Source organism: Limulus polyphemus, unplaced genomic scaffold, assembly GCF_000517525.1.
Source record: "Limulus polyphemus unplaced genomic scaffold, Limulus_polyphemus-2.1.2 Scaffold1513, whole genome shotgun sequence".
NCBI lineage: Eukaryota > Metazoa > Arthropoda > Merostomata > Xiphosura > Limulidae > Limulus > Limulus polyphemus.
The window spans coordinates 83,934-102,344 of NW_013667123.1; the positions used below are offsets into that span (position 1 = coordinate 83,934).

Consider the following 18,411-nt stretch of genomic DNA (forward strand, 5'->3'; position numbering starts at 1 on the left):
TTCTATTTGCACTGTAATGCTGTGTATTTACTACGTAATAATACGATATGTTTATTCTGTCTGCACTGTGTGAGAAATGTCGTGTATTCACACAAACACATTTATTAATTTTTAACTATTGTACTTTTTATAATTTTTTTTGAAATGTTGAATGTACACGAGTTTTTTGTTGTTGTTTTTCTAGTGTAACTGAGAAATCGTGAAGTTTGAGTATGCCGTGTATTTCAGTACATGAAAAATACCAGATAATTTAGTAAGTTCTTAACACGAAATAAATCTCTTACAACTGTGAACTGGTCACTATTCTAACGTCACTCAGTCCTCTGCATTATTTTTATTGACGCAAGATTTCTTTTAGCGAAGTGGTTAAGAAGAAATACAGATGTCTAATGAATGAGCCATTGTTTATCTTCATAAAAACCACATTCACTCCGATTTGATTGATTTATAAACCGAATGGTTTTGATTTTGAGAAATATTGTGATAAAATTTGCAACGTTAAGATATAGTAACATAACATAGAAAAAAAGAAGACAAAACTGTCATTTAAATATTGACAAAATCTGGAGTGGACGTGGGGCTTGTAACGGCGGTATTAAAGATTTTTATAACAGACGAAGAATGATGGACTTCGTAGCAGTAGTACTTTACTTTTCGTATACAAAACACGTGCGATTTGGGATCAAATTACTCTCTTGGAAACTGTAAATAGGAAAGTTAAAGTGTAAAAGGAGAAAGAACGCATAATTTCAAGAAAACATAATTCAACTTCAACAGTACATTCTTTGGAAGTTAAACATGAAGTACCCATTAAAGCTCGGGGTGAGTAAGAAACAAGAAAAACCAACAGCTCTTACTCTAAACCACTCATATTATAATCAAAGTGTTAGTCTAAAATTGGAAATTTTACCACGTGATGACCACATTGTTCTTGTAAAAATTTGGGCATGTGTTTACAAGACGTATCTCGAATGGCAATGAAGCTACTACACTATGGACTATCTGTGCTGTGCCCACCACGAGTATCAAAACCCAGTCTTTAACATTATAAACATTCAGTGTTACGTTTAAACCACTGGGGGCAAGTTGTTAAGAAGCAAGAAGTATCAAGGCCTTTCAGTTATTTCCGGAATTATTAAAATACATTTATTATCTAAGGCCAGATTGATTTTTTTTTTGTACATTTGAAATGAAATATAAGAAATTAGCAATATGTTTTCCTTTGCATTAAGTTTGCAAATAAGCTAAAAAACAAACTAACCCTTGTAGTTAACGCATAAACACATACATTTTTAGTTTTTTCCTTCGTTATGGAGGTTTGTCCTGGACAGCTCAAATATTTTTTCAATTTGGAAGTGATTCACGGTTCTTTTGTTTGTTTTTGTTTTTTATTCACAAATATGACAAACAAATTTGTGGTAACGTTAAGTCATTTTATGGGGGAAAATTTGAATTATTTTTTTTTGAAATTAGGAAAGAAACGTTTGTTATTAATTAACCTTATTTTTTCCCTTCGAGTAACTTGCAATGTGTCAGTTATTTCATGAATGTAATTGAACAACCACAAATATTCCTTTCAAAGAATGTGTCAGTTATTTCATGAATGTTATTGGACAACCACAAATATTCCTTTCAAACAATGTGTCAGTTATTTCAGCTCCCCAGTGGCACAACAGTATGTCTGCGGATTTACAACGCTAGAAACCGGGGTTCGATACCCGTGGTGGGCAGAGCAAAGATAGCCCATTGTGTAGCTTTGTGCATAATTTCAAACAGTGTGCCAGTTATTTCATGAATGTAATTAGACAACCACAAATATTCCTTTCAAACAATGTGTCAGTTATTTCATGAATGTAATTTGAAGCAAATTCCATCCAATGAATCCAGCAATTTTGTCATATGATGTTTTTAATAACACAGTAAAAATGCATTGAAGAATGTTTTCGTAATATCACAATATTTTAAGGTAACGTGGGTTATCTTATATCGAATTATGACGTGATAGATGTATCTTCTCACACTGGGTAACATATTTCGTTCTAATAACCAGTTGAAAACTGTAGTTCCAAGTTATATCCATTCTCGTCAAGGTGTAACTTTGCATGAAAAACAGCTTTGTAGAAAGATTTACAAATAGACAACAACAACAGCAAATTTTCTTATTAGATAGTTAATTTTGTCAGAGTAATTTGAAGAAAGCAACATAATACTTACAATTTCTTACCTTGAAATAGTCATAGACAAAACAGCCAGCCTGTGTGTTCTGAATGTTTCTGGAGATATAAATAACATTGTTTAAAAGGAATATTTGTGGTTGTCCAATAATATTCATGAAATAACTGACACACTGTTTGAAAGGAATATTTGTGGTTGTTTGGAAAAAAATTTTCCATCCTCATCAACACAACTTCTAGAGAATACACGAAAAAGTGAAATACCATTAGTGAGTAGCCGAATATCAGGAGTAGTTACTGTTCACTGTACGTGTAATGAGATAATTATGTCTCAGATATATAGAAGTGTGTAATGAGAAAATGATGTCTCAGATATATAGAAGTGTGTAATGAGATAATTATGTCTCCGATATATAGAAGTGTGTAATGAGAAAATTATGTCTCAGATATATAGAAGTGTGTAATGAGATAATTATGTCTCAGATATATAGAAGTGTGTAATGAGATAATTATGTCTCAGATATATAGAAGTGTGTAATGAGATAATTATGTCTCAGATATATAGAAGTGTGTAATGAGAAAATTATGTCTCAGATATATAGAAGTGTGTAATGAGGTAATTATGTCTCAGATATATAGATGTTAAGTGTACAAAACAAACACTAGTTCAACATAAAACGTGGACTGATGTCCTTAATATTCCAGCATACAAAAGAAACAGATATGCAACTATATATCAGTAACTCCTGTTAGACAACTCTTGATAACTGCGTGGATATGATACTAATAATAATATCACATTAAACTAAACTTATCAATACTAATAAATATATATATAACGTTTTCACTTGATATAATGTACATTTTTTTTCCTAGCCAGTTATGAAAATGTTTCTTTTCTGACCTTTGTAGAAGCAGTTACTGACGAAAGGTATGATAATCCTGAGAGAGGATATCAGGCAAAACGTTGTGGGTGAGAATGTGTTACGGTTTTATTGTCCTTGAGTGAAGTAAAAATTCTGATAAATGCGTAGCACTTCTATCGTCATTGACAATAAAATAAGTTTAACGGTTTTTTTTCTTTCGTCTTAGAATTGTATTAGTAGCACGTGATCTTTGAATGTAGTTTCATGGTAAGGGGCTTAAAGTTAAATCAGTTTTAAATTAAACTTATATGAAGTGTTATCGTAGAGAAATCCAATACAATATATATTGTATGATTTCCTGTTACAACCAAAATTATCTTTTCAATACAATGTTAACATTCTGAGTAACACTTGATGTTTTCAATATGGTATTACAGGAGGAAACTTACTGAAGCTCATGGAAGAAACCTGGGAAGATTTCTTTTATAAGATTCTTCCACTGCTGGACGCCTGTATGGTTCACGTAAAGGTATTATTAAATTACTTCCTGGAGTGATGCTATTACTATGGTAGTTGTTAAGTGAAAGTTAGAACTGAATTTCTATGGTGCTACATATATTTTAAATCATTATATAGAAGTCAGAAGTAAACCCTCTTCGTGCTAATTGCTATGATAATTTATTATATCAAAATCAGAAATAAATCCATATGTTGTTACTGTTGCCCTAATTCATTACATAGAAGTCAGAAGTAAACCCTTCTCGTGCTAATTAAACTCTTATGTTGCTAATGTTATGCTAGTTTATGATATAGAAGTCAAAAGTAAATCCATATTTTGATAGTGTTATCTTAGCTCATTATACAGAAATGATTAGTTACTGGTATGCTAGTTTATTAAAGAAGAGTCAGAAGTAGACTCTTATGCTGCTTCTGTTAAAATACATTATTATGTAAAAGTTAAGCGTAAACCCTTATTTTGCTACTATTATCTAGTTTATTATATAGGAGTCAGAAATAAACCCTAATTTTGCTGCTGTTTTTCTAGCTAATTATATAGTTATCAGAAGTAAGCCCTAATTTTGCTACTTTTATCTTATCTAATTATATATTTATCAGAAGTAAATCCTAATTTTCCCCCTGTTATGCTAGCTTATTATATAGTTTCTAGAAGAAACTCTAATTTCTCCTTTATTATGCTAGCTTACTATATAGTTTCTAGAAGAAGCTCTAATTTTCCCCCTGTTATGCTAGCTTATTATATAGTTTCTAGAAGAAACTCTAATTTCTCCTTTATTATACTAGCTTACTATATAGTTTCTAGAAGAAGCACTAATTTTCCCCCTGTTATGCTAGCTTATTATATAGTTTCTAGAAGAAGCTCTAATTTTCCCCCTGTTATGCTAGCTTACTATATAGTTTCTAAGAGTAAACTCTAATTTTATCTCTGTTATGCTAGCTTATTATTTAGTTATCAGAAGTGAACACTTATTCTCTACTGTTATGTTAACTCATTATATAGGACTCACTCAGAAGTAAACCCCTATTTTGCTACTGTTAAACTAGTTCATTATACAGACAAAATACACGTGAACATCTTGTAGCATGGATATAAGTAGTGTCGCCGAATTTTGTTTGTTCATGTCGAAGTTAGTTTTGAAATGTCAAACATTCACAAATGTTCATTCTCATCTCAATTATAATAAAGTTTTCACTAGAGATAGCCGCGTTACACGTCGTTAAGGCATGGTATACAGTGCTTGATAAGTTCTCATTTCTCATGAGCATGTTATTTCATAGTCTCTCGGTGAGTCGGAGGTAACTTTAATATCTTACAACGCTCAAATCCGAGATTCTATTCCCCCAGTGGACAGACTGCAGATAGCTCATGATAATATTGTTTCATACGAGTCGACTGCCATCTAGTGGTAGAAGTCGCATATTTCTCTGCCCAAACAGAACATTTCCACGATATTTTATTATTAATTTTTATAATAGAAGAAATGTTTGTTTTTGCCATAGATTTAGATATACAACAAACTTCCTTATATGGACGAACTCTGTCGAACATTAAAACCAACTTCTTTCTTATATACTGTGACTATATATGTTATATAGAAGTCAGACGTAAACCCTTACATGATTATTGTTTGTTATACGTGAGTCAGATATAAACCTTTAAGTTGCTATAAACTTAACTGGTCCTACCACTCTACTTGTTCATTGTATAGAAGTCACCCTTATGTCACCACTGTTAAAGTATACCTGTGATGCTGAGCTTAGTCACCCGGTGGGACAGTGGTAAGTCTTCGGATTTACAACACTAAAATCAGGGGTTCGATTCTCTTCGGTGTACACAGCAGATGCCTGTGTACAGCGCCTGTATCCTCAGCACCCTTCTATATGGCAGCGAGACGTGGACTACTTATGCCAGCCAAGAGAAAAGACTGAATACCTTCCACCTCAGAAGCCTGCGACGCATACTTGGTATCTCTTGGCAAGACAAGGTAACTAACACCGATATCTTGTCTCGTACGAACCAATCTACTATGTACACTCTGTTACGACAGCGCCGGTTGCGCTGGATAGGCCACGTGCGTCGTATGAAGGATGGCCGAATCCCAAAAGACATCCTCTACGGAGAGCTTGCCGAAGGACAGAGAAGCATCGGCCGCCCGCAGCTGAGATACAAGGATATTTGCAAAAGAGACATGAAGGTACTCGACATCAACACCGAAACTTGGGAGGACATAGCTGCCGATCGCGCCGACTGGAGAAACACTCTCCGTAAACAGCTGAAGATCGGTAAAGAGGAATTGACGGTGGCGGCAGAAGAGAAGCGAGCGCATCAAAAGGAACAGGCAGCCAACAGACCAGCGTCAACACACATATGTGACCTCTGCCACTCTCGTGTCGGTCTCCTTAGTCACAAGAGACGCTGCTCTAGACGAGCGATCAACATGAGCTAACAATGGACGGATGCTCATCCATGGTCAAACCTGGCCGAAGGAGGCCTACTGAGTACACAGCAGATAGCCCGATGTGGCTTTGCTATAAGAAAAATACTACGATTAGAACGAAGGTCTTTACTTACTGCCGCTATACTTGTTCATTGTATACAAGTCAGAAGTATTGATACATGGTTAGAAATGAATAAAACTACTTCCCTCAAATATTGCAGTTTCCTGTTCCCAAGATATAGCCTTGCCATACAGGAACATTTGTATTTGTAAAACAGAAAGTTAAACTATTTCTGAGGCAGAGTTTACCCAGACATATGCAATTTAAATAATACATTTTGAAATTTATTTAAAATATTTCATCTTAAAGATACAGTGCAGTTTACAGGTTTTCTTTTTTTTGTGTGTGTGAAAAGACATACGTGGGTTCTACGTACCAACAAGACCTGGAAACGCAATTAACGTAGCACAATGTCTGCTAGGTATAATTGTTCAGCTAAAGCCGAAACTTTATTATGATAAATAGGCTTTAGACTGATATGAAGTTAAGAATTGATCTTCTCTTAATATTTTCAAATTGTGAGCTTATTTTAAATATAAGTGTAACTTTACTAACATATCCTCCTCTTACCGGAAACTCCCTTTGAGCTATCAAGTCATTTGTTCTGTTACACTCCTAAGAAACAGGTTCGAATTAAAGGACCGGTTCGATTAATTCATTTTCTTCCAGATATAAATTTTAATCGAATGAAACTGACTGGTAGTTAACAAAGGGGAATTTTCCAATACTCACCAACCGATGGAAGGATTATTAGCTTTGTCAATAGAACAGTTGTTTGCCTTTTTGAATGGAAGAGTTATCTATCTTTTAACAGAAAAGATTATTTTTTTAACGGAAAAGTTATTCAATCTTTTAAAATTAAGATAGTTATTTACCTATACTAAAGAGAAATGAATTGAAATCTTTATTTATTATTTATTTACCACCACTTTCTTTTATGGAAGACTCATTTATGTATTAAACTATCATGAATCTATATTGCAGACTAGGGAGCATTTAACAATCAGGCAAACGGCTCTTATCTCGTTCCGAGACCTGGTGGTTTTGAAGCTTGATACTGCAGGTAAGGAATGCTCGTCTCTGTTTCAGAGGACGAATGTTACACGTAGTCTTCATCGAAACGTATCAGTTATTTTGTAAGGATTTGGATCATGATATCAGTATAACGATTTTGTTCTTTGACATCTTATTTGAAAAATATTCTGCTGATGTTATTCCAGAACTTAAAAGGTTTCAATTATTTTACTATGAATAGCAGTGGACGATTACCGGGTGATCCATTATTACAGCCTACTGTAACAGCATTATATACACTCTTAAACAAAGCGTTAGTTATTAATAGATATTTTATTCCTAATCATACAGTAATAAAATAAACAGTTTGAAAGGTGCTGTTACACACATGGAATTCAACATTATGCAGTTTATACTCATGACGTACACGGACTATTTTATAACAATGTTAAACAGTAAACAATATGTATAGTGATGCCATACACTAGTGTAACTATACTTTGTGTCAAATACGGTTTGTTTGTTTTAAAGCAAAGCCCGAAATTTAGTGTTGTAAGTCCATAGACTTACCGCTGTCCCACAGGGGGTACATCAAATACGGAATCTTGTGTACAGTTTTATATTTGTATATCATCAGAACTATTTAATCGTCTGCACTCTTGGTGTAGGAAATATTTGTATTTTAAAGCATTGAACTACATTACACTTTTTGGGAGCGCCGTATATTAGCAACTTCTGCAACAAAAGATCAGATTATTTAGAAAAATAATGTGTTTCTACATTAAGCAATAATATTTAAAAACATTTTTCATCCTTGTTAACTTTCAACAACAAATTATCAAAACAAGTTACCTATATACATCCGAACTAAAAAATTAGCCGGTAATTAAAGTAGCTAATTTAATATACCGGTGTAACTAGGAGCATGCATTGTCATATAACAAAAACTTGTGCTGATCAGAATGTATTGATTTATCAGTTGGGTATTGATTCGTCAGTTGGATAGTGTTGCTGTTACTAATATTTTCGACCGTCATCCCAAAAATATTTCACGAGTTTTGGCCAGTTTAAAAGATTTGGGTAAGGCCCAAATCCATATACTTAGTTAACAATGCAAAATAATCCTCATAATGAAAAAAAATATATATATAATAAATAATGCAATAAAGGTAAGTCTATTATATATACTAAACATTTTAATCAGTACTGTTAGGCTCGGCATGGCCAGGTGGTTAGGGCGCTCGACTCGCAATCTCTGATAAAGTTTAACATACGTTACAAACACAAGAGATAAACACAAGACGTTAATCTACACAAATACATTCTCAGGGGAAATTGCGAGGTTCTTCTACCCAGCAACATGCTACTTGTTGTTTCAGGCAGATATGTATTCATCTTCAAAGATATAACATTGTAGTATTACTGTTGTCAGGGTTTTATGTATGTTTGTGGGCTGAGGATTCTTCTACAGTAGGTGTCTGTGACTTATTGGCGATAAATTTGAACAATAAACGGTTAGCACATACTCCACTTGTTTTGAAATAATATATTCAAAACAAGTTAAACGTATGTACAAAAAATTCCTTACAATATGGATTTCACAGTTGTATCTCAAACTCTAAACAATTATATTTTCTTGTCAAAGTCCACTTAGGCTGATTCAACTACTTTAGAATACAATTGATAAGACACACTATTTTTCTCTGCTCTTATCACAATAGTATAAGTGAATAATTCACTTACGTTACCCCGTGGGTTACCACAGCTGTATCCTGAACTTCTAATATTTGTCTCCTTTTCGTCAAAGTCCACACAGACGGGTTCAGTTATTTTAGAAAAATCTTTGACAAGACAAATTCTTCTTCTTATCTCTATTAAACTGTGAAACTCACTTTAAGATATCACCTGTTAAAGCTAATCACTCACACGCTGGCTAACTTTACGTTTTCTTTCGCTAACTTTCTGACTGAACCACACTTGACTTGCACTAGTTTGGTCACCTTTACTTATATGTTGATTACTGAGGCCTGGAACTTTCTGTAAAGTGCGCGAACGGCGCTGATTTCAATACTCAGTTAAGGTAACGAGAAAAATACTGAAGATTCGAGTAACGTGGCGTCAACAATATTAGAAAAGCCTAGACAACAATGTATTTGCAAACACAGGGTATGACTCTTCCCGAGTTACGTAACCAAACTTGTCATAACTATCGCCTTTAAAATGATTAACTTTTAACTCTCTTGTTATGAAAAACTAAATAATCATTAAATATTGACTCACATAATGAATTAAATAATAACACCTACACTAACTACACTAAACAGTCTTGTATGTTCAACGACCTTTAACTGCCCAGGGATATTGGAGAAACTCCCCTCATAAATCAGAAGTATATAAATCTCGTAAACTGTAAGTACAATTAAATATTTTATATTGGTACGAACAGCCGTTTTCATTATTTCTTTAAAACTTTAAGTTAAACTTTTATTTCCTTAGCATGCAAAATCTGGTTTAATTACCAGTAATCACGGTGCCAACAGGTGATAATAATATAAATTCAAATCCACAAAAGCTTATTATTAGTTTAAGGAATTCCTAGCGGATGAAACACTTTGATTGCACTTCAAAACCGACATTTTAGAAACACTTCTATAGAAAGAGTAATTTTATGTTTAGTATCAAATGAATATAGCATAGCACAAATGCACTTTATTGAGAGTTTACGTTGCCCTGCCAAATTATCTGGACACCCTTCTAACTTGTGACACTGCCTAAACAACAACTCGGTGAGTGTAGGCTCAGAGAGCACCAGATAAGTAGATTAGTACTGTTCAAGTATATACTAGATTGCAAAACATTATGAATTACGTTAGTTTGAGTAAAGAGGATTTACAGACTTTTGATAGTGCAAAAAATCGATACATGAAATAGTCTTAATTCTGAGACATTCACAATTTATGGTCTATCGGTGGGTCAGCGGTAAGGTTTTACGGAGTTACAACGCAAAAGTCCTGGGATCGATTCCCCCTCGGTGGACAGAATGTAGAGAGCCTATTGTGTAACTTCAGACAAAGAACAACAAACAAAACATTTTATTAGTCATAGAATAACTTATCGACATTTAGAACTTCACAGTAAAACATTTGCGCTTCTATACGTCTGTTTGTAGTTGGCATCCTCTTACACAAGGTTCACCATCATGGTGTGCCATGTCTTCCTTTCCTGTGTCGCTCTGACCCATCCTGCATTGTCCCCATTCACATTAGTCTTTCATCCAAAACATTCATGGTCTTCCCCTTTGTCTCTTTCCTTTGGTCTTGCCCTCCAATAACATTCTCTGTATTGTCTGCTTTCTGACCACATGACCATAATATCTACACTTTCGTTGTTTGAATGTATTAAGTAATGTTCTTCTAGCTTTGATCCTACTAAGTACCTCTTCATCGGTGACTCTGTCTTTGTAAGATATTCTCAGCATCTTTCTGAACATCCACATTTCAAATGCATTGATCTTTGATTCCATATTCTTGTTGATTGTCCACGTTACACCAGTATATATAAAAATAGACAGTACATTGCAGCTAGCTAGTCTCTTCTATGTTTCAATGTTAATGCTTTATGCTGCCGAGACATCTCTCATTTTACAAAAGATATTTCTTGCAATTTCTATTCGTCTTCTTATCTCTGTGTCACATCCGCCATAATGATTTGACCTCAATATTTGAATCTCAACACCTGTTTCAGACAGACTATGATGTTTATCCTTTCCATGTTTTGATGTTTCCTGCTTACTATAATCGTCTTTGTCTTTTTGGTGTTCATTCTGAGTTCAAATTCTGCACTTCTTATCTTAACCTCATCAGGGTTGGCAATTATTACCTCTCTCTAGTCGACATTTCAGGGGCTATGACAGTTTTTATTTTGTTAGTTTTCTTGGGGGGGGGGGAGGTAGCAAAAATATGTTAATAACTAGACTATAATACTCCCTGTCTAGAAGTACGTAGGACCACAGACTGATTTCAAAGTAAAATTAGAACCGGACTTGGGTCTAATATTTAATGTGCCGGATTGTGGATCTAAGAGTCAATGGTTCACATCCTTCTGCCGGACACTTTCGGACAGTGGGTGTGTTGAAAGAGTGACGGTCAAACCCTACTATTCGATTAGAGTAGGCCAAGGGTTGGAGATGATTATCTTTCTCTAATCTATAACTTCAAAATTAAGAACCGATAGTGAAGGTAACCCTTATGCAGCTTTGCGCGAACTTCCAAATGCAAATAAACAAAATAATATTTTAAATGTCTTGAAATGGCCTGCTCGAAGCAGAAATCTTAGCCCTAGGGGCGAACTGGCCATAACAGCAGTTGGTCCAATCACCGAGCCGATCCTAAAGTTTTAACCGAACTCTTCGTGTTTTCAAACTATAATACACTCGTTACGTAGAGTAATATAATATTATAATTTTTAAGTTCTACATACAATTGTTATTTAGCTTCAATTAAGTCTTGAACCACCCGTGAGAAGTGAAATACCACTATTCAGTTTGTCAAGAGTTGACGGTAGGTGTTATTGTTGAAACACTGCCTTCCCTCTTCAAAATTAGGACAACTAGCGCACATATCTCTCGAGTAGAGCCTCCAGTGAAAAGCCTGTAGGCTTTGTTTATTCGTTATGAATTTCGTGCAAAGCTACACGAGGGCTATCTGCGCTAGCCGTCCCTAAGTTAGCAGTGAAAGACTAGAGAGAAGGCAGCTAGTTATCACCACCCACCGCCAACTCTTTTACCAACGAATAGTGGGATTGACCGTCACATTATATCGCCCACACAGCTGGAAGGGCGAGCACGTTTGGTGGGACAAGGATTCGAACCCGCGACCCACAGATTTCGAGTCGAGTTCCGTAACCACCTGGCCATGCCTGTAGGCTTATAACGCTAATAACTGAGTTTCGATATCCGTGTTGGACAGAGCACGGGTTGCCCATTGTGTAGCTCTGTGCTTAACAACAAACAAACAAAAACCCTCGAGAAGCTTTGCACGAAATTCGACAAACAAACTTACTCTCAAATGGCCATGGTGCTGGAGTTCAAATTCTATGCCAAGCAGTATTTCTATTTCTCACGCAAACGTATTGTCAAGACATAAACAAAAAATTATCAATATAAGTGTGGTACGAGCAGAAGAATTAGAAGGGTGTCAATTTTTTTTGTAAATATTCGGAAAAAAATCACAAATTACAAGTTGTTTGAAAGTGCTTTTTTACACGTATGATTATGGGATTTTCTTTTCTGAAAGCGAAGAGTGTTTATTTGACCCATGTTCTTGTAGGATAGGAAACAAATATGTAATAAGAAATTAGACATATAATTTTATATCCTTACATGTGACAACAGTTCGAAGTTGGGACTCTTACGTTCCTCCCGTCAAGTAGAGCGCGGTAAAATGGAGTCAAGATTCTACAGAATGAATAGGCATTAAGTCATTGTAATATAAATTAGTCATAATATTAAAAATGTCAAACTAATGCGAAAGAAGCGATCTTTTACCGACTTCTGAACTGTCATTTCCGCCATCAGGGGTAAGTTGTATATACTTTGTATGATATATATTGATCAGAAGTAACCCCTAACAATTCTGTTCATAGTGCCAGGCTTAGTTAGCTATGGACGCTTTTCTACCAAAGCTATTGTTATCTGATATTAGTTAGTTAGAAAGCTTATTAAATACTCTGAGCTAATACACTCAGATTCATTACTCATGAACGGTACATCTATATCTGCTTTCAGGTGCTATCTACTCAGCAGCAGATATTATCCCACCTGGAATAAAACACATGCTTTTAATATTACAGGTAAGAGTTTATAATCTATGCAAATTTTCTACAAAATATACATGCTTTTATTGGCTAATATTCTGTAGTTCTGTAGCTGGATTAAAATGTAATTCTTAAATTCAAATTCAGTAATAAAAGTATATTCGTACTCGTTTTAGAGCAAATAAATAATGCTATATTACTAGTGTAAAATATATTGCCTTCTTAGTTGCTTGGGAAACTCTAACACGGGAATAACACCAGGTGTTAATTACTCTTTACTCAATAAGTTTCTTGGTAAATATTACCACGTTAAAGAGTCATATTTTATCACCGTGTTATATAGTGATAGAATTTCAAGGCTGTTCTGAAAAAGAAACGTGGTCAAATTCGAATCTATTTTAGAGTTGGTGCTACATAACATATTACTGTGTAAGGTTATAGAGAATAGTTCCTTTGTTTTTTGAGGTTTTTAGTTTTGCGTTCGTAATTATCCATTCTGTATTCTTACTCCTTCTATTCTCAAACAACCCCACCTGTTGGCAGTTAGAAGTTTACCACCAACCGGCTATTAATATATATAATATACATAAATATCATATATAAATATAGTGTATATAATCAAACTTTATGAAAAATCAATAAATGCAAGTTGAAATAAAGCAAAGACGGTTCATCGTTTTCACCCGTTTTACACATAGCTGTCCTTACTCATTACTGGCTGGCTAGCTCGTTAATTCTTGTTTTGACATATACAGCTCTTTTGAACGACCAAAAGCAAGAATTGATGGCAGCAGTGATAAACTTGTGATTTTTCTAATAATTGGATTCCAGTACATGTAACTGAAGCGTGTACAGTAGTTTCTTTATCCATATATATGCATATCAGAAGGGCTCGTCACTTTAGACGCCATTTTATGAAATTCACGAAATGTTTTAGTACTTCACAAACCTAATGCCGTCATACATACAGCTGTTTTACCTGACCACTAAGACTCAATAGACAGAAAACAATGTATAGTAGATAAATGTAAGACTCGTGATATATCTAATGTTAACTTGCAATTTCAGCATATTGTCAACAGATGCCGCCACATATGTTTCAATTTCGTTTACATAGACGCTGTGGAAAATTTGAGACTTTAATTGTTATTGATATTAGATCGCGACTTTACCACGCAGCTGTCAAGCAACTGACCACTGACAGCGGTAGGAGACCTAGACTATAAAATAACATATTTCAGGATGTTTGACACCGATAAGGCAACATAAAACAAGATACAAATCGTTAAAACTTTCACTTGGCAGTACTGTGGTTTAGGAAACAATTCACGCATTCTTGAAGCTTCTGTTTACGACAACCAAATGTTTGATTTTAAAAGTTATTGAATACATATATTTCAAGACTCGAAACTAATTCAGATCCCTTTCTTACTATAATTTAAAAGTGATATACCTTTTTTAATCACGCAATATATTCCGATCATTAAAAATTATATGTAAATAGATACTAAAAAGAATAAATAGATACTAATTAGTCTCGAAAGAAGTTGTTCACAATATTGTATGTACTTTTTATTCATTTAAGAATCGTAGCCTTTTATATCTCAGAAACAACAATAAAGCCATTTTAACGTTTTTCAAAAGCTATAAACTTAGAATATTTGTATAAGTGTGCAATTATTTTGGTTACATTTCGTAGAACGTCAAGGATCAATATCCTCCATGCAAAAATAAACTGAAGTTGGAGTCTCTTGTAGCAAAAGTTGTAAGTCCTTTTCTGGGATTCACCGGATTATATTACGGTGGTGAAGAACCCGTTGTGTTATCTAAAGAACCGCAGTTGGTTACAAGACAACGATTAAGTGGTGAGGAATCCTACAGTTTAATAACATTTGTTAGGCTGAATATATATATCATTGAGTTTAACTAATGTAGATTTGAAAAGTGGCATTTTCTCTATGTTAACTTTCACTAAGTGTCAGTGTGCCTACCACAAAGCACATTGACTGCAAGTTTCAGGCTGTATCAGGTTTTGTATTAGCTGAGTTATCTGAAAAATTGGTCCAGTTGAAAAACGATATTTTTAATATTTTAATTTAAATGTCTTTTTGCAAGAAGAACATGTCATGATGATACACGAACTAGAAATTTCATGAAAGTTAAGTCCTCAGTAGAATCTAGGAGAGTCATGAATTATATAAAAAACTAAGCTGTATAAAAGTGCAAGAATCTGTGAATTACTGATTTAATGAGTGATTCAGGTCAGGAAAAGGAGTTGGACACTAAGAGTCCGTTCGTCTGTGATTCAATTGTTTACATAATCAATGATTTAGTTAACGTGTTTGTTATCGATGGATTAGCGATGAAATTCTGCAAGTAAGTTTATTTGTGAGATAGGTGAAATGTTATTTATGTCGTTAGACCTATCAGTGAACGTAGCCTGTAGCAAACACTATCGAAGAAAGAAATTAATTCGTTTTGTTTCGTGGATTGAGATTACATTTACCAAATAATCCAAAAATCTGCTCAATGATAGTACACGTAACAACAGTACTTTAAGAAATGCCCTTTATAATATTATTGTGAGCTATATTTTTATTGGTTTAGTGTTTTTTCGCTAGGGTGATTTTTTTGCGTGAGGTAATGAGGTCCAGAAGTTTCATGAAAGTTTAGGTCTCTGTGGAATCTCGAAGGTTCTTGTAGTTTGTAGAAACTAGTACAAAATAAAAATACAGACTTACTGAATTAAGGTAATTGATAAATAGAATAGAAATTAGTGAGTCGGTGATTGAGTTAGTTAGTCAGTCATCTTGTTAATTATCAATATATTAGTTAGAATATTTTGGCAAGGTTTATTTGTGAATTAGATATACCTTTAGTCTTGGAATTTCTGTCAAAACATTGTTGTGAAGTCAGGCCCTACCAGTGAGTGTAACCTGTATAGAACGTTACTGAAGAAGGATATTAATTCGTTAACGTTAAGTGAATTTGACTTTGCATTACTTTTAACCAAGTAATCTAAAAACGAAAGAACAAGTCACAACATTATTACTCACGTAACTTCATTTCCTTAAGAACTGTATATCATAAGTTTTGTTTTGGATTCTGTAAAATATGTTTTAGTTCTACTCCATTAAAATATAAACAAGTGTGAAATTTCTACATTCACAAATATTATATACATCTGAAGCAAAATTGTGCTGATCTTCACGTTTTACAATAACATCTGTGTAACAGAAACAACCTTAGACTAATTTTCTAACTTCCGTAATTCCATTATCATGTATTTGTGTCATTAACAGTGCAAAACTAGATAGTACTTTGTGACTGCTGATAATAGAAAAATAAAATTTTCAATATAAAACTATTTTTATATAGTCAATTGAAAACATCAGAACTTATTAAACAACACTTCATTTTCTAGCCAAAAACTTAATCAAGCAGCATCACCATTTTTATTTGTTTTTTTTTTCAAGATGTGGTTAAAAACTATCAAATTATGGAAACAGTGAATAATATAGGTATGAAATGCAAATAATATGGGATTGCTCCTCCTTCTATTGTATGAAAATGAACTTCACTTATGTTTTTGATAGTTTACGTTGTGACTGGCTTTATTTCACCCAATCAGACAGTGCCACACCAGCGTAAAAACTATAAAAATATATACAGTCATAAAATTTCTGGTAGAAGTGAGGTGAATGCACTCATAGTTCCCAGGACCGAAACGCAGCATGACGAACGTGTATAAATCAAAGTTTTGTTCCATATGATAAATTGAGGAGAAATGTTAATTTCAGTTTGGAGCTGTATGAAACCCTAAAGAGGACACATAAAAGTGGTGGTTTTGATAATAAAAGTGGTCGTGGTATAAAGCCTAGAATTTGATGTTAAGTAACTCAGGCTATGCTTTTTACGTGATATACGATAATCCAGTAGATATCTTGCCAATGGCCTACTTTTAAGTAGTCTCAGCCTTGTGAGTTGACGTCATTCACACACTATTTTTGATACGATTTTTCACACTCTTATATTCACTGTTTTCTCTTAAACATTAGTTCCAGAGAGATTTAATTTTTCCATTTTATCTCCTTTTTGGGTAACCTTGTACAGCCCACTAACTATTTTCCAGGAGTTTAACCACGCCTGTAACTATAGGCATGAAAGTTCTCTCTCCAATGGTAAAATATATGTTAGCAAGAACTGACCTCAGTAGATCTGTAGCTGTTCAAGAGCACTGGTTAGAGAAGATAGCCAAAAGGCTGAAAAGGGCATAAGATTCAAACAGTTGGATGAGTAAATCTGGAGGAGGGGGATTTTTACAGATGAATCCAAATTATTTGTTATAATTTGTTCAAAGGCAGAGAGGAGACTGGTATCGCGGTCAATAATCAACATATACAGTGAAGCATGCTGAGGAACAAAAGTTTAGGCTGCATCTTAACTAATGATAAGGGAAATCACAAAATGTATGGTACCCTGACTGCTGACATGTACAATCAGATTCTTATTCATCGTGTCATTTCATCAGGAACAAGATCTATTGCACAAGGATTCATCTTTCACCAAGACAATTACCACAAACAATTACTCACAATCATACAAAGTCTATATACGAATATTTTTAAGGTTGTATGGACTTATATAGCAAAGAGAAGGGCAAATAGTAAACAAACAATATGGTTGAATTACAGTCCAATATTTCACAATTCTGCATAGATAAATTTATGATAGCTTCAAACCAAGGTATGCTGTTCAATTTAAAGCAAATACAAAAATACTATGCACTGTACGTCTTATTTAATTTTCTGTAATAATGTATTTTACCAATGTAACTGGACATTCAGTTGTAATTCCTCATTGTTTGTGATTCCTGTGCATTTTTATAACCTTTCCAATACTGTATATATTTCCATTGATACGTGAAACAGCAAGGTTTTATTGTATTACATTACATATAGAGTAAAAATGATTTATTTAATAGTTGCAGACTTTATATTGATTACCACTCATACTGTTGCTTTTTTATTCAATTTAAAGATGGAGGACGCCGAATATCCCGTCCCTTCAGCCTTCAGCCAAAGCAACTCGAAACTCTAAATGAGATGTTCCTCAGTGCCCTTTGTAAGCAGAAAGGAGATCATTGTACTAAAACACACAGTTGTTGTCTCAAAAATAAATGATGCCATGAAACTTGCACCTTACAATGGTATAACAGGATTTATTGCAACCAATCTTGATTTACATAATGGATTTTATATATCATTTTACAAAACTAAAATACGTAAATTCCTAGAGAATGAGTGACAGACTGATGCTGTTAAAGTCAACAGTTATGACACTCATTTCAGATTGAATTTATGCTAAGCCTACTTGCACTACTAAGTTTAAATAGTTTGGACTAACCAGAAAAAGAGAAGTTTGCTGTTTTGATGGGTGTTTTAAATAATCAAACTATTTACTTTTTCTCTTTATAATAGGACTGGATTTAGGTATTATGGGCTCCAGGATAAGGAACAAATACA

General features: G+C 34.0%; 1 protein-coding gene across 1 annotated transcript; it reads left to right on the top strand.

Moving 5' to 3' along the window:
• Positions 1-3,092: 3,092 nt before the first annotated feature.
• On the top strand, positions 3,093-18,093 carry LOC111086883 (proline-rich protein 5-like). The gene is made up of 6 exons (XM_022391546.1): positions 3,093-3,105; positions 3,478-3,569; positions 7,043-7,121; positions 12,858-12,922; positions 14,586-14,751; positions 17,927-18,093. The coding sequence occupies exons 2-6, from the start codon at positions 3,498-3,500 to the stop codon at positions 18,067-18,069; spliced, it is 525 nt and encodes a 174-aa protein (XP_022247254.1). The 5' UTR covers positions 3,093-3,105; positions 3,478-3,497; the 3' UTR covers positions 18,070-18,093.
• The last annotated feature ends 318 nt before the right edge of the window (positions 18,094-18,411 follow it).